This window comes from Spea bombifrons, chromosome 8 (assembly GCF_027358695.1).
Source record: "Spea bombifrons isolate aSpeBom1 chromosome 8, aSpeBom1.2.pri, whole genome shotgun sequence".
Classification (NCBI taxonomy): domain Eukaryota; kingdom Metazoa; phylum Chordata; class Amphibia; order Anura; family Pelobatidae; genus Spea; species Spea bombifrons.
The window spans coordinates 594,952-622,815 of record NC_071094.1 but is presented as its reverse complement, the minus strand read 5'-3'; the positions used below and the strand labels follow the sequence as shown (position 1 = coordinate 622,815).

Below are 27,864 nucleotides of genomic sequence, written 5' to 3'. Positions count from 1 at the left end.
TTTAAAATGTAAAATTCCCAGCTCTGACGGGCGAAGGATTATGTACGCGGGGGGGGGGGGGCGTAGGAAGCATCCCTGCTGGCCACGTCCTTACCAGTTTTACAATGTGAAATGCGTTGGTCCTTAGGCAGTAAAGTCTCCTGTCCGTCACACCACAGTGCTAACCGAGGGGTCGGACAGATTGAGCTGACCCGTGATATCAGTCGGGTGATATTGCTGTAAGAAAAATACACAAAGAGGAGTCATGAGGATGCCCTGTGCCGAGGCGTCAGATTGTGCTTCAGCTTCTGCTCACGATTCTGTCTGTAAAATGACAATAAGTTGGGCCAGTTATAGAGGCATTCGGGAAACGGAAAAGTCGTTTGTTTTTTTTTTGTTTTTAAGGAAAAACATTTTTTACACTGAGAACGATATACAGTAAAGACACACAGCTCGGTTCACGGTCACTGTATGGTGTTAGCGTGTGCGTGTGCGTGCGCTAAGCGTGCCCCGCCAGGATTTCTAACCGACCGTCGCCAAGGATACTCAAACTGCCCCCCCCCCGTAAAGCCCGAGCCCTGGCCTGTCACAGCCGATCGTGTTATTGCCCCAAGCAGCCCTCCCACTTTCCCCCATACCCCCCCACACCCGGGACCCCCGCGTTACAAGCCCCTCCGTATCGAAGGTGGGGATGGGGAGTTCAGCAGTGTGGTGACAGCGGGCCCCCCGGGGCCACTCTGGATCCCCCCCATACAGTTATACCCCAATGATACCCCCTAAAGTCCAATGAATCAATCCGATCTAAACAGGGGACATCTTTGGGAACGCAGCAAAGAATCCCCCATTAACGCCAGCACCAGACACCCCACCATTCCACGTGAGACCCCCCATTACCCCAGCCCGCGCTGGACCCCCCCAGCGTGTTGGAAGCCGGCGTTGTCGGCCCTTTGTTGTGCCGCAGCTGGTCACGCGCTGAGATTATTGTGCAATACTCTGCGGGTCGCCTCGTAATCCTCCGGACCCCCGCGATGAGATATTTACACGGAGAGCGGGAAGCTCCCCTCCTGCGGTTTTCGCGCCGCGGTTCGCCGTGTCGGCGTTTGATCCACGCAGAACGCCACCTGCGATGAATCCCTTCCCCCGATCTGCGCTCCGTGACATTTTACCCCAAAAGGGTGATTAATCGTTAACGGGACGGAATTCACGGGAAAACAATAAAGGATCTTTATTAACAAATTAACTGGAATTCTCTATTCTGTAAAAATAAAAGATATCATTTCATTTCGATTACAAGTTCTGTGGGATTCTGTGTAATCACCGTAGCAACGAGTGCAACGTCCGCTCTGATCCTCTGGGGCTAGCGTTTGATTGGCCGCGTTTAGCTTCGGTTAAAGAATCTTCACCCAAACTATTCCTTCCGTCGTACAGTAAATCTTTGTACTACATGACTGCATAGGGTGGATTCACAGTCTGGAGGCTTCTATGAGCCCCCGACCGGACCCTCGGATGTCACACAGAATGCCCAGCGACCCCTTCTCTACCCCCGACTGGAAAGAGACCCCAAAGCAGGGAGATCAGCCCTGTTAGAACTATTTATTTGCCCAAATTACCCCCGGGGACCCTGCAGACCCCCCCATGTGACCCCCCCATGTGATTCCTGACCCCCCCCCGTTATTCCTGACCCCCCCCCGTGTAGGTATAGATGGATATATTGGAAGCCACCGCCTATACGCTGTGTGTGATCAGGTGACCCTGTGTGCGTGTGCGTGTTATTAACCCCCATAGATCGTTACGTGTTTGTGACGTGACACAAAGGACCCCCATGAGACACGATGTGGCGTCCCGCGGGGGTCCTCGCCGGTCTCTCACATTCTCACACATTAAAAACACAGCGGGAACCGACCAGAAACACGAACATCAACGCAATTCAGAAACTCTGCATCTACAAATAACAATGCTTGCTTGCTTGCTTGCTTGCTTGCTTGTTTGTTTGTTTGTTTGTTTTCTTTCAGGTTTTCACCAAAGTAAAATGGTTATTCTTGGAATTGATGGAACAAGTTGTCTTTTTGGGGTAAAGGAGTGTGTGGGGGAGGGGTCTCTTTGGCAAAATGTTTTAATTTCGAACAAAAATAATTAAAAAAAATATATATACAAAATACATGTGACACAAACATGACTTTTGTGATGAAAAACGTTGGCAAAATAAAATATAGAGTTTTGGGGGAAGCGAACGACATTAAACGAGGACAATCTGGGGGAAAAAAACACAAAAAAGTATCGGTTTTAAAGATTGGCTCCAATAATAAGGAGGAAAAAGAGAATTTGGTGTCTTGGAACTGCTTAAAAATGACGCTCTGGCTCCAAGGACGCTGTCGGAGGCCAGAAGGTTTGGGGGACATTGGGTGACCGACTGACCGACTGACCACTGACCGACTGACCACTGACCGGCCGACTGACCACTGACCGACTGACCACTGACAAACACGAGGCTATGAAATGCCGTGTAGACAGGTGTAGCTTCTGGATGGCCGGTTGGCAGTCCATGGCATGGAAGAAGAAAGACGGGGCTGGAGAGGGGGGAGAGGTGGAAGGAGAGAGAATGTTTGGGAAGGGAGGGGAAGACAGGAGAGAGGTACGAGAGAAGAAATGAGAGTGAGCAATACAAAAGAAGAAAGAGCAAGCAAAAGAGAGAGAGAGGATAGAGAGAGAGAGGTGTGAATTCTTCTCCTTCTTACCGTGTCTTTGCAGGACCTACGTCTCTTGAAGCTCGAGGCCAGGGTGGAGGTGATGGACCTAAAAGAGGCTTTCTTTTTAGGGTCAGGTTCTGCTCTACCAATTTTTCTATCCTAAAATGAATATGTATAAGCGATTAGATACCTAATGTACCCTGAACATGTACAGCCGTGTCTCTGGTGCGTGGGCCTCGCTGCGGCGGGACTTAATGGCTCGGATTGTATGGGTGGGCTTGTATGGACCGTGTGTGGGGGGCTCGTGAGACTACATCATCAATATCAAAACAGCTTCACTGAATAAAGCACCACGGGGGGGATCCGTGTGAAGGATTTACTGCGCCCCCCGTGGCAGGGTATATCGACGATGTTCAGTGGGTATTAGAGTGAGTGACTGAATTAAACATGCGCAGGAAACGCTCTCATTCTTGTTTTGGGGACAAATATACAGTAATCGGGTTTTTTTCCTTGTGTAATATGTAGATTTATCCTCTAGTGACCACTGGGGGGCGAGACTGCAGAGAGACAGCCAGAGACAGTCATGGTCTGTGGGCCCCTAGAGTGAGCGTGGACGGCTACGAGACTCTAGATTCACGAGAAAGATAGAAGACTGCGTTAGAGAGCGGCCATTGTATGGAGATTCTGTAAAAAAATGGACCGAAAAATTTTAAAATGGTGCGTTTGGCGCAAAGCGGAGAATTTTTCCAAAAACAAAATTTACAAAAAAAAAAAGAAAAAAAGAAAAAAAAACGAAAAGAAAAGAAAAGAAAAAAATAAAAAAAAAGAATAAAAAAAAGAAAAAGAAAAATGGCAAATGAAATTAGGGAAAGCAGAAGCTCGCGTTCTGACATCATAATGACGATGTTATGAAATCATAAGGTGAGGGGGGAGGGGAGAGAAAAGAAAGAATGGATCTGTTCCATTATACCAGCACGGGGTATACGAAAAATTTATTCCACTGGTGACTCGGCACCACGGATGGCATAAATTTTGCGGGGGTCTCTAACTCGTCTTGATGCCGTACATGCGCGACGGGGAACAAGCCGGGTGGATGGAATGACATGTCCCAAATCCAAAATAACGGTTTCCACTTGCGTCCCTTCTAGTCGGGTTCTAGAACTTTCCCTATTCTGAGGTTTCCACTCAAATGGCTCGGGGGCTTTTGGTGGCCCGAGAGGGTGGTAAGGGACCACCGCGTTTGGAATTTTCTCTAAGGCTATGGCGGAGTCTTCTAGAAGGTTGGCAAGTGAAAACGGCGGTCCTCCCGTAGGGTAGCGGTCAGTGCCGGCAGACATCTTCCCCTAGGAGAGACCGAGGTCCGAGGTTCTAGACCCGAGTCTGGATCCCAAGTATCGAGCCGGCAGGACCTGAAACTGCCTCATTTTAAACACTTTTTGTATCAGATCCTTTGTTTTTGTTCCATTTTGTTACATTTTGTTCCATTTTGTTACATTTTGTTCCATTTTGTTATATTTTGTTACGTTTTGTTCCATTTCCATACATCATATCTGGAGTTATTAGCCCAGACTTCCCGCGCCCTTCCCCCGCCATGCCAGGTGTCTCGCTTAGGGCTCTGTGATTCCCGTGCCGCGTGTGTTCAATAAAGCGGGCGAGCGAGCGCGGGCGAGATGTTTATCTCGAAATGACTGAAAGATGGAGAGATTACAGGGAATCTGGGTCAGGAAATCAGCCGGCCCCGGGGCCTTAAAGGGACAGCGACTCGCGGGGGCTGAGGGGTAAAGAGAAGAAGAGATTTGGGAAAATACTCTTTTTGTGTTTTTTTCAAAAGGGGGCGCAAATCCACGAAAAAAACCCACCAGAAATAGTCGAGGAAAGTTTTTCGTTTTTACATTAATTACGCAAATAATAGTAAATTTGGAGCGCTAATCCTATACGTGGCCGTGTTTGGCCCTTTAAATCTTGGTATAAACGGACCGGTCAGGACTTCACCCGCCGGTCGCCGCGCCCCGAGTCTGCGGAGTCTGCGGGGGGGGGGGGCGCCGTGGAATTCTCGTCACCAATAAGTGGTGTCGGGCTCCTCGGGCGGGACTCGGGGACGCGTCGGGGAGGACTTATAACACGGGGATGTGCCGGCAAACCCCCGCAGCTGCTTCAGAACCTCTTTACAGCACAGTCCCATATCACAGCAATGAGATCTTTTTATTGTTACTGATCGCGTGCCCCGGCTGCAAAGGAAGGGTTAATACATCATAAAAATCGTGTAAAAGATCCATGGGATTGGGCGAGCTCCGGGGGAAAGCTGCAGTATTACTGCGCATGAGCGCTGAGTGCTTTAACCCTTTGACTGGCAGAGGCATAGAATATAGACGTCGCATACACATCACCCTGAGGATCGAAGGGTTACAGTGATTACCGGCAGCGATTACCGGCAGTTACCGGGAGGCGGCGTTAACCTACATGCCCTCACCCTCGACCTGAATCCTCCCCAAACCCCAAATTTAAATGAATGGATGGGGTGGAAACGGAGTCCTCAATCTCGGGGGGGAGCCCAGGAACGTACCCCTCTCCCTGCTGCTGCGGGGCTTCGGGGGTCCGTGAGATATCTGGACAGTTTGAGACTATATCACTTTTTTGGTGTACGATTGTTGCAGAGACTTTTGTGCCGTACGGCCAGAAACGAAGCCTGCGGCCGGTGCTTGGCCCGTGGGAGCGGATCGCGGCCCCCGTGGGGTGATGGGGTAATGACGCCGATGTACCTTTCGGCCTGATACACCGCGTCACAATGTTTGCTTCTAAATCAGAAAGGTAAAGGTTAAAAATGACCCTTTCAGTGCCAGGCGGGACGGGGCGCACCGCGTGACGCTGAGAGGCGGCCGGTGAACACGCGGTTACGTGGAGAGGCCCGACACGGACAGAAAGCCCTCCGAATTCATTGATCCAGGACGCCGGGATTCGGCTCGCCGGACGGAGACGCACCTTATTCCGGTAACGGATATCCGGTAACGGATTGTCATACCTGCAGGTTCTTTCTCCACACGTTGACCGCGGCGAACGCCAGCTGCATCTGCTTCCTGCGGGCGTCCTTGTGCCGCTTATAGGCGATCTCGATAAATATCAGGAAGATGCCGGCGACGATGCCTCCAGCGACCAGCATGAACACGCCTGCGAGCGGGAGAGACACCGTTATTTACGGCAAACACGGGGAGTCAGGGGGAACGGGGGGAGTCGGGGGGAACGGGGGTGGATTCGGGGGGGAGTCGGGGGGGGCGATTCGGGGGGAACAGGGGTGGAATCGGGGGGAACGGGATTATCCGCGGCACAGATTTCAAAGCCGAGACCCTTAGAAGTAGGAAAGCAGGAATCTGTTACGGAGAATCCGGAGGACGCGGAGTACAAGACGCCAGAGCTCCGGCCCGTAACCGATTCATACGTGTAAAGAAACCCTCCGCGCCACGAGCGGCCAGCGCTTCACGGCTTCCACCGGGCATTTTTAATCCCAAAAAGAACATTGTCCGATGTGTTCTGGAGCAGTCTAGAACCCCTTGGACTCGCGTGGGACCTGGGCCGCTGATCAGGGGTACATTAATAAGTAACGGACCCGATGGTTTAGGTCACCAGTAGAGCCATCGGTGTCTCCATCAGGAATCTCTCATCGATGGTCCTGGTGGTCCACGTGACCAGCGCCAAGTCCCTCTATTTCCCATCATTCATTTTTCCTAGAAAAACAGGAATTCCTAGCGATTTGGCCAATCCGGCCGTTTCTTTTTTATCAGACCTACCTGCCATGTTCTCGAAGGTGAGTGTGGCTGGAGCATTGCTGCGGGAATCGCACTCCTGGTACCTGACCCAGGTCTTATCCAGGTCTTCCATAAAACCATTTTCATGGGATCTACAGAGACAGATAAGATCCAGTTCAGGGGGAACGGCTGCCGGTCTATGAGGTTACCGGTCAGGGCTCCTCCGTCACCGGGGTTCTGGCACCGGATGCAGGATTTGGATGATCGGCCCTCCTTCCGGCCCCCTCAGCTCCCGGGAACTCACTTGAGGATGTTGAGGGAAACGTTCTGCTTCCAGGGACTGTCTTTCCTCATTCCGATCCCGAATCCCGAGCGGAAGAAGAGCTCGCCGGTGGTGACCAAATCGCATTTCTGAGACGCCTCGAACTCCAGGACGGCCGAATCCCAGATAAAGGCGTGGAGTTTGCTGCGGGAAACGAAGGGGTTAATGGAACAGACGCTCAATACAGAGGGGGCAGCACCTAGGGGCAATATATGAAGCGGGTAACGCCCGGCGACCGGGGGCAATATATGAAGCGTGTACATAACGCCTGGGGACCGGGGTAATATATGAAGCGTGTAACGCCCAGCGACCGGGGGCAATATATGAAGCGTGTACATAACGCCTGGCGACCGGGGTAATATATGAAGCGTGTACATAACGCCCAGCGACCGGGGGCAATATATGAAGCGTGTACATAACGCCTGGCGACCGGGGGCAATATATGAAGCGTGTGCATAACGCCCGGCAACCTGGGGGTAATATATGAAGCGTGTACATAGCGACCGGGGGCAATATATGAAGTGTGTACATAACGCCCGGCGACTGGTGGTAATATATGAAGCGTGTACATAACGCCCGGCGACCGGGGCAATATATGAAGCGTGTGCATAACGCCCGGCGACTGGTGGTAATATATGAAGCGTGTACATAACGCCTGGCGACCGGGGGTAATATATGAAGCGTGTGCATAACGCCCGGCGACCGGGGCAATATATGAAGCGTGTGCATAACGCCCGGCGACCGGGGCAATATATGAAGCGTGTGCATAACGCCCGGCGACCGGGGCAATATATGAAGCGTGTGCATAACGCCCGGCGACTGGTGGTAATATATGAAGCGTGTGCATAACGCCCGGCGACCGGGGCAATATATGAAGCGTGTGCATAACGCCCGGCGACCGGGGCAATAGATATATGTCTTTTAACTGTCGGAGCCCCGGGCGCTCACTTGTCGCGCACGGCCTGGATGGCCTCGGCGGCGCTCTCGTAGTTGTGCTTCTCCATGTGCCGGTACATGGTGCTGAGCTCCACCTGTCTGCGGAAGTAAATGTCCACCGAGCTCTGCTTCACCGTGGCGTAAATAAACTTATCGCTGGGGTTCCGGAGCTGCGGGGGGCGAGACGTTCGTAGAATAATATTATTCACAATCATATAGATTACATATAACCGCGACCCCCGACCCCCGACCTCTGCCCCTGACACTCGCTAACCACGCAGATTCAGTGATAAACGTTCTAGAATTCTGGAGCCAGCGAGAGAACGTTCCGGATTAGGCCGTGTTGTGTGTTGGTGGCGTGTCCGGGACGCCGGTCCTGTCTGTACACGCGGCGGCTGAGGGTCATGTTACACGTATCATTGTCCTCGTGTGTTTGCACAGGTTGGACGCGGGACGTCCCGACGATTATGTAGCAGCTGCCGGGCGACACGCGAACCTCTCCAAACACACGGGGCGGCCGCATCCCAAACACTACAATCAACTACTATTACCCTCTACCACCTCTGCCGGGAGACCGTTCCACTAATCGTCCACCAACCCCATGCAAGTTCTCGTATTGTTTTGTTTCATTATAAAATACCCCCCGGGCAGGCCCAGCCCTGAACCCATCAGACCAGTCGCGCGGAGGGGGCTTACGCGGGGGTCGTTAATGCCGGTGATCCGCTCCTCTGGTCTGTCCAGCACCAGGAAGGCAGCCAGGTTAGCGGTGTATGAAGCCACGATGATCATAGCGAATCCGGCCCACACCATGCCCAGGATCCGGGCCGAGAAACTCCGCGGGGCACCTGAAACGTAACGCCGCCATCAGTGGGGTAACAGGGGGCACGGACGCTGCCTATCGACATGTCTCTGACGGGGCTCTGTGCCAGGGGTAGTTGGTACTATATAGGGGAGAGCGGCAGAGGCTGTCTCTGTACAGTAAGAACTGATCTCTACCTTTAAACTCTTTATTACTGCGGCTTCCATCTTTAAATACAGGTTCTCCGCAGCCCCCCCACTCACCTTCTCCGATTCCAGAGTTTAAAAGTACGCCCCAGGAAAACCACATGGCGGAGGAGAGGGTCAGGGCATCTTCCTCCTCCTCCTCTGTATTCACTTTAAATCGACCAAACGGACTAAAAACACAGAAAAAAAGTGAGCTGAGACCCTGGGGGCCGCACACGGACGAGCTCTCATTATACATCACATGCCCTCGCCTCGAACACAAAAGCTTCCCTGGTACAGAGGACGCGGGTAGAATATGAGACCCCCGACCCCCAACCCCCAACCCCCGGCCGGGAGATGAGCCGGAAATAACCAGAAAAAAGTCATGATTTCAGGGCGAGCCCTTTTGGGAAGAAGGAGGATGAATTATTATTAATGTTGTGAGTTTTGGCCCGGAGACACTTTATATTTTTGATAACTATACGGAGTGATAGCTGCCCAAACCCCCGAAGCTCCTTCATTCAACACAAAACGCGTCTGATCCGAAAAAGTAGGTCAGGAAATGGGGCCCTGAGCCGGAAACCGGCAGAGTTCGGCATTACAGCGAGGCGTCGGTGGGGATCTCTTAGACGCTGAGATCCGCTGTGAATAGGGATCTGCGGGATCTGTTATCAGACTCCAGATATTTATCGCGCGCCCCACTCACCTGAACCGATCCAGTAAATACAACATGACGGCCACCACGTGGACCGAGAGCCCGACCAGGAGCCACAGCGTGCTCTGAAACGGCTGCATGAATGAATCCAGCGTGCTCCTCGGGATTTCCTGCCACGAAATGCCACAAACGCGTCAGGAGCGCCACAAACGCGTCAGGAGTGCCACAAACGAACCGCCAAAAAAACGCGTCAGGAACGCCAAAAAAACGCGTCAGGAAAGCCACAAACGCGCCAGGAACGGCAAAAAACGCGTCAGGAAAGCCACAAACGCGTCAGGAACGCCAAAAAAACGCGTCAGGAACGACAAAAAACGCGTCAGGAGCACCACAAACGCGTCAGGAGTGCCACAAACGCCCCAGGAGCGCCACAAGCAACGGCCGCGTCGTACTCAATGGGGCAAAACTCTAACATTTACTCGATAACTAGAAAGCTCTAATCTACGATATTCTTCTGTTGTAATAATTCACACGGTGGCGGGAAAACTGATTATCGGACAATAGCGGAGAGAAATGGGGGGTTTTACCTTTTTCACCAGGATGGTGAGCCCCTGGTATTTGAAGGGTTTGGAGAATTCGATATATTGGGCCCTCTCGTTGTTGATGGTGAGCGGGGCCACGATCATATCCGCCTGCCCGCTCAGTAACTCCCCCATCATCCCGTTCCACTCCTTCTTATTACTGTTATTAACCTGGAAAAAAGCCAGAAAGCGGAAATTCTTTCATTTATTAATATTTCACGATCCTCGTTCTTGTTTTTTTTTTTTGGTCGACTCGCGGCTGCCTGAGAAAACTTGGCTTTTATCAGATTAATAGCAGCGGATTACGGGATTTAAAGCACCCAAAACATCTGCGAAAATTCTTACATTCTCTAATAGGACAAGAAAAAGCACCCATTTATTAGAAGATAATAATATTAATCAGCTTGGGGTAATACGGCGCGTAAGGAGCCTCTGAAGAACGCGTCTGTCCAACGCCTTCCGGCCATATAACTAATCCCCGTATATTCCTCATATTATATATTATATACCCCCCGGCCATATAACTAATCCCGTCCTTATAACCCGTTATATCCCCATATATTCCTCATATTATATATTATATACCCCCCGGCCATATAACTAATCCCGTCCTTATAACCCGTTATATCCCCATATATTCCTCATATTATATATTATATACCCCCCCCCGGCCGTATAACTAATCCCGTCCTTATAACCCGTTATATCCCCATATATTCCTCATATTATATATTATATACCCCCCCGTATAACTAATCCCGTCCTTATAACCCGTTATATCCCCATATATTCCTCATATTATATATTATATACCCCCCCCGGCCGTATAACTAATCCCGTCCTTATAACCCGTTATATCCCCATATATTCCTCATATTATATATTATATACCCCCCCGGCCATATAACTAATCCCGTCCTTATAACCCGTTATATCCCCATATATTCCTCATATTATATATTATATACCCCCCCCGGCCATATAACTAATCCCGTCCTTATAACCCATTATATCCTGTATATTCCTCATATTATATATTATATACTCTCCCCCCGTATAACTAATCCCGTCCTTATAACCCGTTATATCCCTGTATATTCCTCATATTATATATTATATACTCTCCGGCCGTATAACTAATCCCGTCCTTATAACCCGTTATATCCCTGTATATTCCTCATATTATATATTATATACTCTCCCCCCGTATAACTAATCCCGTCCTTATAACCCGTTATATCCTGTATATTCCTCATATTATATATTATATACTCTCCGGCCAGTATAACTAATCCCGTCCTTATAACCCGTTATATCCCTGTATATTCCTCATATTATATATTATATACTCTCCGGCCGTATAACTAATCCCGTCCTTATAACCCGTTATATCCTGTATATTCCTCATATTATATATTATATACTCTCCAGCCATATAACTAATCCCGTCCTTATAACTCGTTATATCCTGTATATTCCTCATATTATATATTATATACTCTCCCCCGTATAACTAATCCCGTCCTTATAACTCGTTATATCCCTGTATATTCCTCATATTATATATTATATACTCTCTGGCCGTATAACTAATCCCGTCCTTATAACCCGTTATATCCTGTATATTCCTCATATTATATATTATATACTCTCCCCCCGTATAACTAATCCCGTCCTTATAACCCGTTATATCCTGTATATTCCTCATATTATATATTATATACTCTCCGGCCGTATAACTAATCTCGTCCTTATAACCCGTTATATTCCTGTATATTCCTCATATTATATATATTATATACTCTCCCCCCGTATAACTAATCCCATCCTTATAACCCGTTATATCCTGTATATTCCTCATATTATATATTATATACTCTCCGGCCGTATAACTAATCCCATCCTTATAACCCGTTATATCCCTGTATATTCCTCATATTATATATTATATACTCTCCGGCTGTATAACTAATTCCGTCCTTATAACCTGTTATATCCTGTATATTCCTCATATTATATATTATATACTCTCTCCCCGTATAACTAATCCCGTCCTTATAACCCGTTATATCCTGTATATTCCTCATATTATATATATTATATACTCTCCCCCCGTATAACTAATCCCGTCCTTATAACCCGTTATATCCCTGTATATTCCTCATATTATATATATTATATACTCTCCCCCCGTATAACTAATCCCATCCTTATAACCCGTTATATCCCTGTATATTCCTCATATTATATATTATATACTCTCCGGCCGTATAACTAATCCCGTCCTTATAACCCGTTATATCCCTGTATATTCCTCATATTATATATTATATACTCTCCGGCCGTATAACTAATCCCGTCCTTATAACCCGTTATATCCTGTATATTCCTCATATTATATAATATATATGCTCCGGCCATATAACTAATCCCGCCCTTATAACCCGTTATATCCCTGTGTATTCCTCATATTATATATTATATACTCTCCTCCCCGTATAACTAATCCCGTCCTTATAACCCGTTATATCCCTGTATATTCCTCATATTATATATTATATACTCTCCGGCCGTATAACTAATCTCGTCCTTATAACCCGTTATATCCTGTATATTCCTCATATTATATATATTATATACTCTCCCCCCGTATAACTAATCCCGTCCTTATAACCCGTTATATCCTGTATATTCCTCATATTATATATATTATATACTCTCCCCCCGTATAACTAATCCCGTCCTTATAACCCGTTATATCCTGTATATTCCTCATATTATATATTATATACTCTCCGGCCGTATAATTAATCTCGTCCTTATAACCCGTTATATTCCTGTATATTCCTCATATTATATATATTATATACTCTCCCCCCGTATAACTAATCCCATCCTTATAACCCGTTATATCCCTGTATATTCCTCATATTATATATATTATATACTCTCCCCCCGTATAACTAATCCCATCCTTATAACCCGTTATATCCCTGTATATTCCTCATATTATATATTATATACTCTCCGGCCGTATAACTAATCCCGTCCTTATAACCTGTTATATCCCTGTATATTCCTCATATTATATATTATATACTCTCCCCCGTATAACTAATCCCGTCCTTATAACCCGTTATATATCCCTGTATATTCCTCATATTATATATTATATACTCTCCGGCCGTATAACTAATCCCGTCCTTATAACCCGTTATATCCCTGTATATTCCTCATATTATATATTATATACTCTCCCCCGTATAACTAATCCCGTCCTTATAACCCGTTATATCCCAGTATATTCCTCATATTATATATTATATACTCTCCGGCCGTATAACTAATCCCGTCCTTATAACCCGTTATATCCCTGTATATTCCTCATATTATATATTATATACTCCCCCCCCCCCGTATAACTAATCCCGTCCTTATAACCCGTTATATCCTGTATATTCCTCATATTATATATTATATACTCTCCGGCCGTATAACTAATCCCGTCCTTATAACCCGTTATATCCTGTATATTCCTCATATTATATACTCTCCGGCCGTATACTTTATCCCGCCCTGATAAGGTGATGGAGACGCACTCACCCGCTCTTGAGTCCCGAATTTACCATCGGCCACCAGGTGAACCTCGTAAGTAAAGTTCATTTCTTTGGCCAGTTTAATGAGTAAGTCGATGCAGAAGCCGTAGCAGCACTGCGGCACCGTCGGGCGTCCTGACACCAAAAAATAAGCAGTTACTTTACTGAGAGGGTGGTAGATAAGTGGAACAGCCTCCCAGCAGAGGTGGTAGAGGGTAATACAGTGAGGGTATTAAACATGCATGGGATAGGCATACGGCTCTTGAATCTAAGAAGAGACTAACGACTGATTAAGGTTTGAGTCTTCACAGATCAGATGGGCCGACGGGGGCCGATCTGCCGGCAGCTACCAGATTTCTATGTGCCGGTCACAGACCTGTAGATCGCCATTAGAGGTGATCATGTGACTTTTCGGGCTCCGCCCCCACTTAGTGCTTTACAGCAGGGAGCGGATCGGGGCGGTTTGGGTCGCTCGCTCCGCGTACCGGGGATGGTCGTGTTGGGTCCGTTGCAGAAAACTTTTTTAATCAAGTCCCCGCTTATGGTGTATTCTTCCCGGCACGTGCCCTCCACCGACGTGGGCCTCACGTACACAAAAGGCTCCTGGTGGATGGTAACGATCTGTGGGTAAAAAAATGGCAGATTCGCTGTTTAGCCAAGAAATGGAAATCTTGGGCCCCCCCCTGCTCCTCCCGCTGCCCCTCTCCGTGCTCACATTGGGGCCACTAGGCTCCAATCACCAGAAAGGTATCATCCTGGCCAAAACACCCAAACCCACAAGGGCCTAGGGGCCCCATCCATGCGCCGATGGCGGTCCTGCGCACAGCAGAGGCGGCACCAACCTTTAGTCTGGTGGACATCTGGTAGCCGGGGGGCCGCTCCGTCTCTCCGCCCGGCCATATTATCTTCCGCTGGTTCTGTATGATCTGCAGGAGTCACAAGTCATAGAAAATTCACTTTAATGCCCCAAATACCCCTCCCGGGCGCGGCTCCAACGCGGGACTCACGTGGCTTCCGTTGAAGATGCCGACTTGGACCAGTTGGCGGTTCTGCAGGTTCATGATGCTGTAATTGGCGAATTTCCGGTCTCCGTCCTCGTTGAACTCCACGCGTCCCGTTACCCCCTGGGGGTACTTGGAGGACATCAGCACCCTAAAAGCCACAGCGCGGAGCAGTTATCTCTCAGCTCCGAGTTACCCCCCCCGATGGCCGTTTTCTATAACCCCCCCCAGTATACTCATGCGCTGATCACCTCTTAAAGAGCGGCCCGGTTTTCCAGATGTTGGTGTTTCCCACGCAGCCCCGCGGGGGGTCCGTGATGTTCTCCTTTTCAAACAGTTCGTGGATGGCCTGCGCCGCTACCGCCACGGCATCGCTGATGTGCGCCGACTCGTTCTTACCATTAATCAGCTGGAGGCCGATAACTCCTGCGGGAGACAGCGAGGCGTCACGAACCCGGCTTTCCCCATCACCGCACAAACACCCGGCTTTCCCCATCGCCGCACAAACACCCGGCTTTCCCCATCACCGCACAAACACCCGGGTTTCCCCATCACCGCGCAAACACCCGGCTTTCCCCATCACCGCACAAACACCCGGGTTTCCCCATCACCGCACAAACACCCGGCTTTCCCCATCGCCGCACAAACACCCGGCTTTCCCCATCACCGCACAAACACCCGGCTTTCCCCATCACCGCACAAACACCCGGCTTTCCTCATCACCGCACAAACACCCGGCTTTCCTCATCGCCACACAAACACCCGGCTTTCCCCATCACCGCACAAACACCCGGGTTTCCCCATCACCGCACAAACACTCGGCTTTCCCCATCGCCGCACAAACACCCGGCTTTCCCCATCGCCACACAAACAACCAGCTTTCCCCATCACCGCACAAACACCCGGGTTTCCCCATCACCGCACAAACACCCGGCTTTCCCCATCGCCGCACAAACACTCGGCTTTCCCCATCGCCGCACAAACACCCAGCTTTCCCCATCGCCACACAAACAACCAGCAGGTTCTGCTCCCATGGATTTGAGGCAGACATTGCTCAATGAACTGCTTAGGTTTTAGTTTGGGGAAGGGCGAGGGTCCCCGGGGGGCCGCGGCTCGGCGTTCGGGGAAAGGACTTTACCATCAGGTGCGTAACGCAAAGCGCTCCCCGATATCTCCCTCTCCCCCACCAGCCAGACGTAGCCCGGGCCGGTCATCTCCAGAATGGCTGCCGACTTATAGACCGTCGTGGCATCGTCTTCGCTGAAAAAGAAAACAGAGAGACGGTCAAAGTAACGAGCCGGCGGCCGGCGGTCACATCCCACGGCAGCCGGTAACGCCCCCCCTGCCATCCCACATCGCTGCCGGCACGTACCTGCGCAGCCGCACGCTCCTTCGCGTCCAGAAACGCTTCCACGCGTTTTACAGAGAAAACGATTCACAAAATACAATCGGATTAACCAAAAAAATAATTCCTAATAAAATATAATACTGCAGGAAAAAATTCTAATAAAAACATAAAAATACTTCTAATAAAAATAATACTACAGAAAAATATTCTAATAAAATCAGAAAAATAATTTCTCATAAAATATAATACTGCAGGAAAATATTCTGATAAAAACATACAAATATTTCTAATAAAAACATAAAAAACATTCAAATAAAAATAATATTATAGAAAAATATTCTAATAAAAACATAAAAATAATTCCTAATAAAATATAATACTGCACGAAAAAATTCTAATAAAAACATAAAAATACTTCTAATAAAAATAATATTACAGAAAAATATTCTAATAAAAACATAAAAATAATTCCTAATAAAATATAATACTGCAGGAAAATACTCTGATAAAAACATACAAATATTTCTAATAAAAACATAAAAATACTTCTAATAAAAATAATATTGCAGGAAAATATTCTGATAAAAACATAAAAATAATTCCTAATAAAATATAATACTGCAGGAAAAAATTCTAATAAAAACATACAAATATTTCTAATAAAAACATAAAAATACTTCTAATAAAAATAATATTGCAGGAAAATATTCTGATAAAAACATAAAAAGTATTTCTAATAAAATATAATACTGCAGGAAAATACTCTGATAAAAACATACAAATATTTCTAATAAAAACATAAAAATACTTCTAATAAAAATAATACTACAGAAAAATATTCTAATAAAAACATAAAAATAATTTCTAATAAAATATAATACTGCAGGAAAAAATTCTAATAAAAACATACAAATATTTCTAATAAAAACATAAAAATACTTCTAATAAAAATAATATTACAGAAAAATATTCTAATAAAAACATAAAAATAATTTCTAATAAAATATAATACTGCAGGAAAATACTCTGATAAAAACATAAAAATACTTCTAATAAAATAATATTACAGAAAAATATTCTAATAAAAACATAAAAATAATTTCTAATAAAATATAATACTGCAGGAAAATACTCTGATAAAAACATACAAATATTTCTAATAAAAACATAAAAAACATTCAAATAAAAATAATACTACAGAAAAATATTCTAATAAAAACATAAAAATAATTTCTAATAAAAACATGAAAAAACTTGTAATAAAAATAATACTACAGAAAAATATTCTAATAAAACCATACAAAATATTTCTAATAAAAACAAAATGTTCTAAAAAATATTTCTAATAATATTCTAATAAAAATATGTTTTCAATAATATTTCTAATAAATACTATTATTATAAATATAAATATGCTAATAAAACATATTATAGAACACTTAAAATAATAAAATAAGTATTTAAACTAAAAATATAAAATTATCATAAAATACTTCAAATAAAAATAGAATATTACAGAAAAGATTTGGAACCTAAAATAAAATTCCATCCCCCCCCCCGCGTTTCCATGGTAACTTCTGTATTAATTCCCTCCGCGCCGTTGGGTAAAGAGGCATCAGAAAGGACTGATCAGGGGGGTCAGACCGGTCGTGCGGGTTACGCCCCCCCCGCGCCCCGCAGGGGCCAGACATTTACCGTTGCCGGGGGCCACCAACAATCGGACACGCGATTGGCCACTAATTAGCTAATGTGGGTCTTTAACGGACTCCTCGTTAGTTAATTGCTATTTGCTTGTCGCCCAGCAATGGGTTAATTCATCACATAAATGATGGGCCCTCAATGTCTGACTTTTTCCTCCCCTTACAGTTCGGAAAGAAGTTTATTGTTAATCCTTTTCTTTTTCTCACTCTTCGGTTGGGGGAAAACTTGTTATTTTTTGTCTTTGATGTTTTTTGGGGGGTATTTCGGTGAAATTTACTGATTTTGATCTTATCGCCCCGGCTCGTGTATACGGTTACCGCGCGTAAACGAAAAAGGAGTTTGAGTCCCGTCTCCACGGCGATAAACCCACCGCCTGCCCGTCCGGTTAGTCAGGGACTCGTCGCCGGAGACACGAGAGGGGAAGCGTTAGAACGAGGGGCGGAGGGCAGAGGCTGAGAGGGAGTTACTGGGGGGGAGGTGGATAAGTGGAACAGCCTTCCGGCAGAAGCGGTAGAGGGTAACACAGTGAGGAAGTTTAAACATGCGTTGGATAGGCGCCCGTATACTGCTTATCCCCGAGGTGATCTATTTCTCAGAAGCCTCGCACAGAATGTTCTGGAAGCCTCGGGGCGATTCTTTGTTTTCCGGCATTTTCATAACTTAACGCAGCATAAAAGAGACGATAAATTGGGGATTTTCCATCCCAGCAGCCGGATTTACTGCCTTGCGCTACGGCATATGCTGCCGCTATATAAATAAATGCCCCCCCGCGCACGCTCTCCGATAAGCCATTTTACTTTTTTTTTAGACCTGAAACGCTCTGCGGACTCTTCAGAAGACAAAAGGAAATTCATGTTTATCCCGGCCCCCCGCGGCCCCCATCCAGCCGCCCGTTTCTCCTGCTGTGAGGACTAAAAACTCAATCACTCGTTGGTCTCGTCTTAGATTCAGGAGCCGTATGTCTATCCCGCGCATGTTTAATCCCCTCACTGTATTACCCTCTACCACCTCTGCCGGGGGGCTGTGCCACTTATCCTTTTCAGTAATGTAAAACACAACAGACGCTCCATTTGCTGGTTTCCGTCTTTATGGCATCTCATAGACGTTGATGACCGGATGACCTCATAATCCCGATGATCTCACCTGGCGGACAGGATGATGACTCTGGCCTCCAGCTCTTTGGCCTCGAGGAGGAGCGCCGTGACATTTTTGGTCCCGGGATCAAAATGTAGAACCTTCTCTGCCTGTGATTAGTGTGAGCAGATAGAATTAGCAGATACGTTACAGACCCTGCGGGGGGGGGGGAGGGGGGAGCCATGCTGCGCAGGAGAAGAAGGTTAAAACATGTTCACAAAATCAGACATTTCTTTGAAACTCTACATTCAATCATTTTTTATTTTTTTTTATTTTTTTCTTTCACTTTTCCTCTTTTTTTTTTTGATTTTGCACCTTCGCATGCAAACTGTCCGTCAAGACCCAAAAAGAAAAAAAAAACACGTGCATTTTATAGGTAGTAGAAGAAAAAAAAACGTAAAAAAAAAACAAGTCTGGAAATGCAATTCAAAAGTCCAATGAGTGTCCTCTTCCCAAAAACAAAAAACCAAAAAGAACCACAAATCAAAAAAAGAAAAAGCTTACAATAATTATTCAGATTTTTTTTTTAGAGATTTTTTTTGACCTTGAAGAGTAAAAATAATTTATCAGATTTAATCTTCTTTAGAAAAAAAAAAATTGGAATTTTTTTTTTTAATTAAAAAAAAAATTACTTGCGGGTAAATATTTTTTTTTTGGCTCACATGCATTCCTTACCAAGCTTTCGCTGCTGGAGGGGCCCGTGGTGGAATTTTATTTATTTAATTTTTTTTCCCCGTAATTTTTGACGGCTCCTCCAGCATCAAAAAGTTTTTAGTTTTTTTTAAAAAAATAAATAAATTGAAAAAAAAAAAAAAAAAAAAAAAGTAACTTCTGGGGCGGAATCTTTAACTTTCCATTATGTTGCCCAATCCGGAAATTGGATTGCGCAAGAAAAATATCAGTGTCGGAGCACCCAAATGTAGGTGTGGGGGGGAATTTAGATGGCATCGTTTTTGGTTTTGGGGTGTCTGTGGCTGGTTAGAATCGGTGGGCTACGTGCATTTTCCATGCATATATACCTTGGGTCCGCGCTTGTTGTCATAGGAAAGTTGGTCGAGGCTTTCATAGCTCCTTTTTTTACTCTGATGAATAATGTGCACAGAGAAAATATGTAGACACAGAAAAATATTAAAAACAGCTGAATATGGCGTGCAGTAAAGCAATCCAACACCCGCCACCTCCTTCCACCTCCGCTACGGGGGGGGGGTGATAGCCCCGGAGCTCGCAAAAAACAACAACAACATACCATATGCTTGTGGAGGGGAAAGGGTTAAAAGGACGCGACTTTCTGGCAAAATGTGGAATACGTATGGTTTGGTGTTTCGAAAAAAAACATGGATGCCGCGCCGTTAACCCGTAAAGCGCATGCAATGGCGCGGCTCGGCGGGAGGTATATCGACGATGTTTTTTTTTTATGGCTTCTCGGATAGGTCGGGGGATCAGGGGCCCTGATTGGCCGCTTGCCACGTTGGGTGAATGCCTGGCGGGAGCGTGAAAGCATGGTGAGTGGCCGCCGCGTCGGCATCCGGCGGCTGCTGGCCTTAAAGGGCCAGCGTCGCCCCCCCGCCTGGCCCTGGTTGAGATTAGATCTGTGGGAGGAAGTTGGGACCCCCGCGGCTGGTGTGGGGTGGATTTGGATCTGTGGGAGGAGTTTGGGACCCCCGCGGCTGGCGTGGGGTGGATTTGGATCTGTGGGAGGAGTTTGGGACCCCCGCGGCTGGCGTGGGGTGGATTTGGATCTGTGGGAGGAGGTTGGGACCCCCGCGGCTGGCGTGGGGTGGATTTGGATCTGTGGGAGGAGGTTGGGACCCCCGCGGCTGGCGTGGGTTGGATTTGGATCTGTGGGAGGGGGTTGGGACCCCCGCGGCTGGCGTGGGGTGGATTTGGATCTGTGGGAGGAGGTTGGGACCCCCGCGGCTGGCGTGGGGTGGATTTGGATCTCTGGGAGGAGGTTGGGACCCCGGCGGCTGGCGTGGGGTGGATTTGGATCTCTGGGAGGAGGTTGGGACCCCGGGGGCTGGCGTGGGGTGGATTTGGATCTGTGGGAGGAGGTTGGGACCCCCGCGGCTGGCGTGGGGTGGATTGGGATCTGTGGGAGGAGGTTGGGACCCCCGCGGATGGGTGGATTGAGTGTTGGGGCTCAAAGGGTTAAATGAGGGGCTGGATATATGGGCGACGTTCCGGTCCGTGTTTTTTGCAATCGGTAAATGCCCAGGCGGGGGGGGTTGTGGGGACGGCGGTGACTTCAGCCTCACAGAGCCGAGAAATCCAGAAACAGGAATATTTTATAAATATTATCAGGAAAAATCTGATATTTGGAACAAAAACATTATTATTAGAAATGTCAGGCGAGTGGTGTGTTCATATGTGTAATACATGCGGTCATATGTGTTACGTGTTATTATATGTGTGATGTGTTATTATATGTGTAACGTGTTATTATATGTGTAATATGTCTGATTATATGTGTAACGTGTTATTATATGTGTAACGTGTTATTATATGTGTAATATGTCTGATTATACGTGTGTTACCCTTTTTAGAACGCGATGTTTTTAGGCCACGCCATGTGGTGCAGCTGATGCCGCCTCGTGGAATCGTCTCCCTGCGGAGCGGCCGGACTGCCACAAAATGGGGTGGTTTATAAGGGGTTAATACGTTATAAATGCATCTAACCAGATATGTAGTAAAAGGGGCTCCATCCCAAGGGCCACCTGTGGGGGCACCGGCTATTGGAGGGTCTTTCCGGTACGTTGCATCTTCTCGGGAAGCTTCGCGCTGCGGGGGGCCGAGCGAGCGGCGGGTGGGACGGGGACCGGGATGCAGAGATGTCGGGGCGGAGGAGGCTCACAGGAGAGGATGCAATGTACAAGGCGGGGGGGGGGTAAAACCCGGACTGGGATATAACTGGGATATCGGCTGCTGGTCCGGGGTGACAGTGTACTCGGGCTGCGCCACGCGGGTTAAAGTCCCCTGCCGTGCACCCGACGCGCCTCGATCTATACATCGCGCTGCCCGCGTTTCTAGCAAATGTGTCGATCAAAAGATATTTTACCCGGCGGTCTCCGATTTGCCCCCACATGCTATCGGCGTAAGCAGGTGCAGGAGCCCGGGACGGATCGCGCATGCATTCCCTGCTGACATGCCCACAATGCATCGCATGCAGCAGCATTCCGGAGCAGCAAAGACCCGCAATATCAGTATGTTCGCTCGTGAACGGTACGGATCGAGGGGAAGCGCCCCGTCACCCGCGCATGCACGGAGGCCAGCGCCCGTTCCCACGGCTTTCCTTCCTGTCGATTCTCGTTACTGATAGATTTGCGAAGCTCCGGGGCTATTCCCCCTGACTGATCGAGTTGCGCGTCGGAGATTCTGGCCCTGGGGCAAAGCGCATGGGATGAGTGCACACGGCTGGGGCAGATAACAGCGAGACGGTGCGGATGTGTAAGCGTAATGTGCGCCATGTTACATGGGAAGAGGAATGTGTGTAACGTACACGGAACATCTGGAGGTTCTAGGTCACGCGTGGAGTGGCGAGGAGATACTGACCTTGGTCTCTTTCTCCTCCAGCAGGGTCTCCAGCTTCTTCTGCGCGGCGCGGCCCTCGTGGTCGTCGCTGACGATGAGGATCACGTGATTCCAGCCGAAGAGCCGCATCATCTCGAACCAGACCAGGGCCTGATGGGAGTAGGGCGGCACCGTGCGCAGGAACGACAGGTGGATGCTCTGCGGGGGCGGAGACAAAACATATGTGTGGGGACTCGTGGTGTGTGCGTGCGTGTGCGTGGCGTGTGCCGGGGGCCAGCGCGCTGCATACGCTGAATGCGGGCAATCCTCCGGCCACGCAGGTCCACTTATCTGATGAAAAGGACGCAGATCTGGGGCGGAAGGACCGTGAGAGCAGGACTGCGTGCAAATCACAGTACCCTCAGCCAGCCACGTCGCTGCGCCGGGATTATCTCTTTCATGGCCGTTCCACCGGACTCCAGACCGGGTTACACAACCCCAGAAATAGGACTTTGTTGGCGCCCCTTTATTAACGCAGGCGCCCCGCTGAGGCTTCCAGTCCCTAATCAATAACCGATGCGATCGCCCGTTCTACAGATCGATGAAATGATTAGTAGTAGTCGGCGCAGGAGCGGGTGATACCGTACGGACCGCCTGCGCTGTAAGTCGGACCCAGAGCTCGCGGGAACCTTGAGTGGGATCCTCCAAGTCCCGTCCAATCACAGGGACAATGACAGGACAAGAAATCCGTTCCCATAAATCCTGTGTTTTTTTCACCCCAGTTGTAGTTTTTGCCCCATAATATAATGTTTTCAGCCGTTTGTATGATTCTCGCTCTGTTATCTGATCCCCGATCTGCTAAACACCGTGACTCCTTATCATACTGCCTGTGGGGAACAATAGAATCCCTCAGTCTTAATCGACCAGCCGGACTCTCTGACTAATGAAAGTCTCTGGAGGAACGGACGCCATAAAGCATCAGCTCAGTGCGGTGTGTGAGCCGGGAAAGTCCCCCAAACTATTACTGTATACAGAATGTAAGCTCTGCGGCCCAGACGCTTCGCTGTAACAGAAAGCGCGCGCCGTTACCTTGTCAGAATATATGGACATGCGCGTCGTCAAACCGATGACAGGGATCCGGTAAAACCCGGCGGTGTACGAGACGGGGGTCGGCGTTAGATGGTCGGTGGGCGCCAGGGGGTGACTCACTAATATGGCGTAAACCTGCCAGGAAAAACACAAAAAAGCAAGAAATTAACCCGCAAGGTGCTGGAAAAGAACATTTTAGGAATTTACCAAAGTCAGACAATTTAATGACATTCAAGAAAAAATATCCGAAATCATCAAATATTTCCCAGGAAATGAAAGAATAAAATGCAATAAATTCATCCCAAATTCTATGTCTGATGAACGACCGCGTGTGCCCTGCACGCGTGTGGCCTGGTGGAGAGCGTTCTTTAATGTATGTACATGTGTTTGCGTGGACATACGTGTGCGTGCCGATTCCCTTCCCCCGGGGCGCCCAATCGCATTATCTGGGTGTCTGGCGCTCCGGTATAATCTGCCCCCCAGGAATGTTCCCGTCTGCGCATTTTGGCAGGAGAGCCGCACACGGCAGGAACACGTTAGGACTGGAACACGTTCCCGGGACACATGACTGATTCCACATCATGTATGTATTATGCAAATCACTAATTAACACACGGAAAAAATCATCCCCTTTACCCCTTCCAGGCGGAATAAATATATGAATGTGAATGTTACTGAAATCCCTTTACGCAGGAGGCCATTTTGTTTCTGGAAGCCCCGCCCCCTTGTTTGCTGGCCCGGTGATCGCTGAGGCACGGCCCGCTACTAGGACATGAGACCCCCGTTGGTCACAGGATAGGTTTCGCCCCCGCGTTATTTCTCTGCGTTTACGTTTTTTGTTCCCCTGAAGTGACTAAAACCACCGGCTTCTTCTGGAATGATTCGGGGTATTTGCCCCAATTCAGAATGGGCACTCGTGGGCACCGGGCGATGATGGCACAAATTCCAGGTGCAAATAGGGTTAAACGGGCTTTAGGCTGATCGCTTTACCGTAAAATGACGGAAAAGGGAGCGACGTGGGGTTTATTATCGTGGTAACAATAGCTTCTCGCGGACGGGGGTCCTTCCGATAACAAAATAATAATAATAGAATAATGATAATAAAATAATAAAATAATAATAATAAAATAATGATAAAATAATAAAATAATAATAAAATAATAATAATAGAATAATGATAAAATAATAAAATAATAATAATAGAATAATGATAAAATAATAATAAAATAATAATAATAGAATAATGATAAAATAATAAAATAATAATAATAGAATAATAAAATGATTCAACAATAATAAAATGATGATAAAATAATAATAATAAAATAATAAAATGATAAAATAATAATAAAATAATAGAATACAACAATCATAAAATAATAATTCTGATAAACGCCACATAAGGCCCTTTACCTTCTTTGCAGTAAAGTGATTAACCCTTCGTGGCGGAGTGTCGGGTTACGGGCGGCAGACATGCAGGACTCCAGCCTCCGGCACGAGGTAATGCAATTTATTAAATCGCATACTTAACGGCGAGCCGCGATTCCCCTCGGAGACGCATTATCCGCGCCGTAACGGCCACACGGGACCCCGCGGCCGGGGAGAATATTAAATGCGGGAGGTTAAAATCAATGCAGCAATTCATCATAACGCCGGCCGCCCAAAAATACCCCACCAGAGGCAACAGGGCAAAAAGGCTGGGGTGAAAAAAAATCTCACGCCCCTGTGTACGGCCAAACGACCAATCACGAGTCGTTTCACGGGCAGAAATATTCTAAAATATAATATTATAAAAAAATGATATTTAGATTTTTTTCTTCGTTTTGGCTGTCAGTGAACTCGGTGCTGCGCGGCGTTAAGGCGCGTCCAGCTGGGGATATTGGGTTCTCTGGACCAAATCGCGGATTATTTTCACCAGAATGGAGGCTGCGGGGGGGGGGGTAATTTCAGGATTACTTGGAGATTAGCCGGCGGCGTTCGGCCTCTGATCGCGGTAATTAAAGTGAGATGGCAGTGATGGCGGGACTGTCTCGCTGCCGGGGGTCCAGACCAGGACCCCCTAAAATGTGCCCCCAGGTGACGTGAGGAAAATTGTCAGGAACACGTAGGCTGTGAAGGCTTTGGCTGCTGCAGAACCTCTTGCGCGGCGGCGACTGATTGACAGACTCGGGGCCAAGAGGTTCTGTAGCAGCTCAGAGCCTGAAAGGGTCTCCCCCCCCATACATCGTAACTAACGGCTCTACAACATTACAGTGGATGGGATTTCTTGTTACCATGGCAACTGCATCCCAGGCTCTAGTGACTTTGTATGAAAAAACAATGGGGCCCTCAGGCGTGAATAAGCTGGGGCCCCTACTAGGAACGATTGGGGTAAAGCTGCTACCCCCTGCTAGGTGTAAATCTAGAAGCCCCCACAGCCGGTTAGATCGGATGGGGTAGATCTGGGACCCCCGGTTCAGCCCGGTGCGGGGGGGTATATTTAGGGCCAGGTTGGGGGGGGGGTAATTCTGTGTCGTCCGATTTAGAAAGGTGGGGGGGTATATCCAGGACCCCCGCACAAACACACTCCGCCAGCTGTGGGGGTGTAAATCGAGGACCCCCGGTGAGCCAGGTTGGAGGGGGGGAGAGCTGCATTGCGGAGACTTCTTCATTGGAATTCATGAGGAGGAGGAGGAGGGTGGGGGATGGGCAGACTGACAGGTTGTACTGATCACCGAGGGGCTGCTGGGGGCCACTTATCCATCCACAGCGAGGGTCCGGGGAGGCCACTGAGCTCCGTGTGGGACCCCCTCACATTGCCTGCCACGCTAGGGAATCTCCCCGTGTCTTTTACCCCAACACTGCATTAACCATTTCAGTCACATGTAACTGAATGCATCGGCGCTGGCGCTGAAACAGTTAATATTCGCTCTGAATTTCCCAGACCGAAGGCAGCCCTTTTACCCCCGGGGTAAATCCCCCCCCCAGACACACGCTAATCATGGCGAGCATTGCAGGGGTTAAACATCTCATGTAAAGGGGCACATTGCGTGAGCGCACTGTATGTAGCGTGTTGGCAGGACGCCCAGGGCAGTGTATCTGGATACACTAACATAGTAACAGCCGGTATACGCAGTAACATCATGTATGTACACTAACATAGTAACAGCCGGTATACGCAGTAACATCATGTATGTACACTAACATAGTAACAGCCGGTATACGCAGTAACATCATGTATGTACACTAACATAGTAACAGCCGGTATACGCAGTAACATCATGTATGTACACTAACATAGTAACAGCCGGTATACACGGTAACATCATGTATGTACACTAACATAGTAACAGCCGGTTTACGCGGTAACATCATGTATGTACACTAACATAGTAACAGCCGGTATACACGGTAACATCATGTATGTACACTAACATAGTAACAGTCGGTATATGTGGTAACATCATGTATGAAATAACACACAGCTGCATCCATGTAACCCATATTATCACACAGCACACAGTACATACCGTCCGATAACCATGCAATATACATAACACGCAGCAGAAATCTATTCATTCCCTGTTCTATGTTACTTGTATGTAGGAACAGAGCGGGGGGGGGGGGTGTAATGGAATGGGGGACATGTGGGTGTCATGTATGGAATAGCATGCGGATGGCATGTATGGGCTGGTATGTAGATGCCATGTGCACTGGTGTGTTTTATGGCATGCGTGACCTGATAAATATAGGCTGGCATGTAAATGGTTTGTATGTGTTGGTATGTGAATGGCATGTATGGGCTGACATGTAGCAGCATGTTGATAGCATGTATGGGCTGGCTGCGGATGGCATGTACGTGCTGGCATGCAGATGGCGTGTACAGGCTGTCATACGGATGGCGTGTACGGGCTGGCATGCAGATGGCGTGTACGGGCTGGCATGCGGATGGCGTGTACCGGCTGGCATGGGGTGCCCGGGGTTACCTGGCTGGAGATGAGGTCCTCGCACACGGACAGGGCCATCTGGATGGCGTTTAGCTTGTGGGTGACGGACGTGGCGTTGAGCTGGATCTTCAATGTTCCGTGTCTCCTGTTGGCGTTGACCACGGCGTTGCGGAAGATCTGCTCGTGTTTATTGGTGCTCAGAACGGCCCCGATGTTCACGATTTTGGGGTCACATCCAGCTCTGGCGAAAGAGAACAAGAAGAGGAGCGCTAGCAGCAGGAGGCGCATGGTGTCCATGAGGTGCCTACAACCCAGGAGAGCCAACGTCCCGTCCGGCGGGGTCTCCCAGCTCCGAGCAGGGGGGAGCTGAGAGGAGAGAGCCAGAGGGGCAGATCCCTCAAGGTCTGGATTCCTCCCTCAGGGACTGGATCTCCCCCTGATGGCTGGGTCCCAGGCTCTGGATCTTCTGCTGTCTGGATCCCTGGTTCTGGATCTCCTTCTGATTGTTGGATCCCTGGTTCTGGATCTCCTTCTGATTGTTGGATCCCTGGTTCTGGATCTCCTTCTGATTGTTGGATCTCTGGTTCTGGATCTCCTCCTGATTGTTGGATCCCTGGTTCTTGTTCTGGATATCCCCCTGATTGTTGGATCTCTGGTTCTGGATCTCCTTCTGATTGTTGG

The 27,864-nt window shown here is 47.9% G+C and overlaps 1 protein-coding gene across 5 annotated transcripts; it reads right to left on the bottom strand.

Moving 5' to 3' along the window:
* Positions 1-79: 79 nt before the first annotated feature.
* On the bottom strand, positions 80-27,637 carry GRIN1 (glutamate ionotropic receptor NMDA type subunit 1). Of its 5 annotated transcripts, XM_053473793.1 has the most exons (21): positions 27,223-27,637; positions 23,258-23,392; positions 22,211-22,387; positions 19,681-19,743; positions 18,671-18,771; positions 15,617-15,738; positions 14,730-14,904; positions 14,485-14,629; positions 14,320-14,403; positions 13,963-14,098; positions 13,485-13,612; positions 9,888-10,052; positions 9,355-9,473; positions 8,727-8,839; positions 8,361-8,509; positions 7,677-7,834; positions 6,711-6,872; positions 6,449-6,558; positions 5,686-5,831; positions 2,715-2,825; positions 80-216 (listed from the first exon to the last, which is right to left on the bottom strand). In XM_053473793.1, the coding sequence occupies exons 1-21, from the start codon at positions 27,478-27,480 to the stop codon at positions 148-150; spliced, it is 2,826 nt and encodes a 941-aa protein (XP_053329768.1). In that variant the 5' UTR covers positions 27,481-27,637; the 3' UTR covers positions 80-147. The 5 variants fall into 5 exon arrangements, with proteins under 5 accessions (XP_053329768.1, XP_053329765.1, XP_053329769.1 ...); XM_053473790.1 differs by lacking the exon at positions 2,715-2,825; XM_053473794.1 differs by lacking the exon at positions 19,681-19,743.
* Between the last annotated feature and the right edge of the window lie 227 nt (positions 27,638-27,864).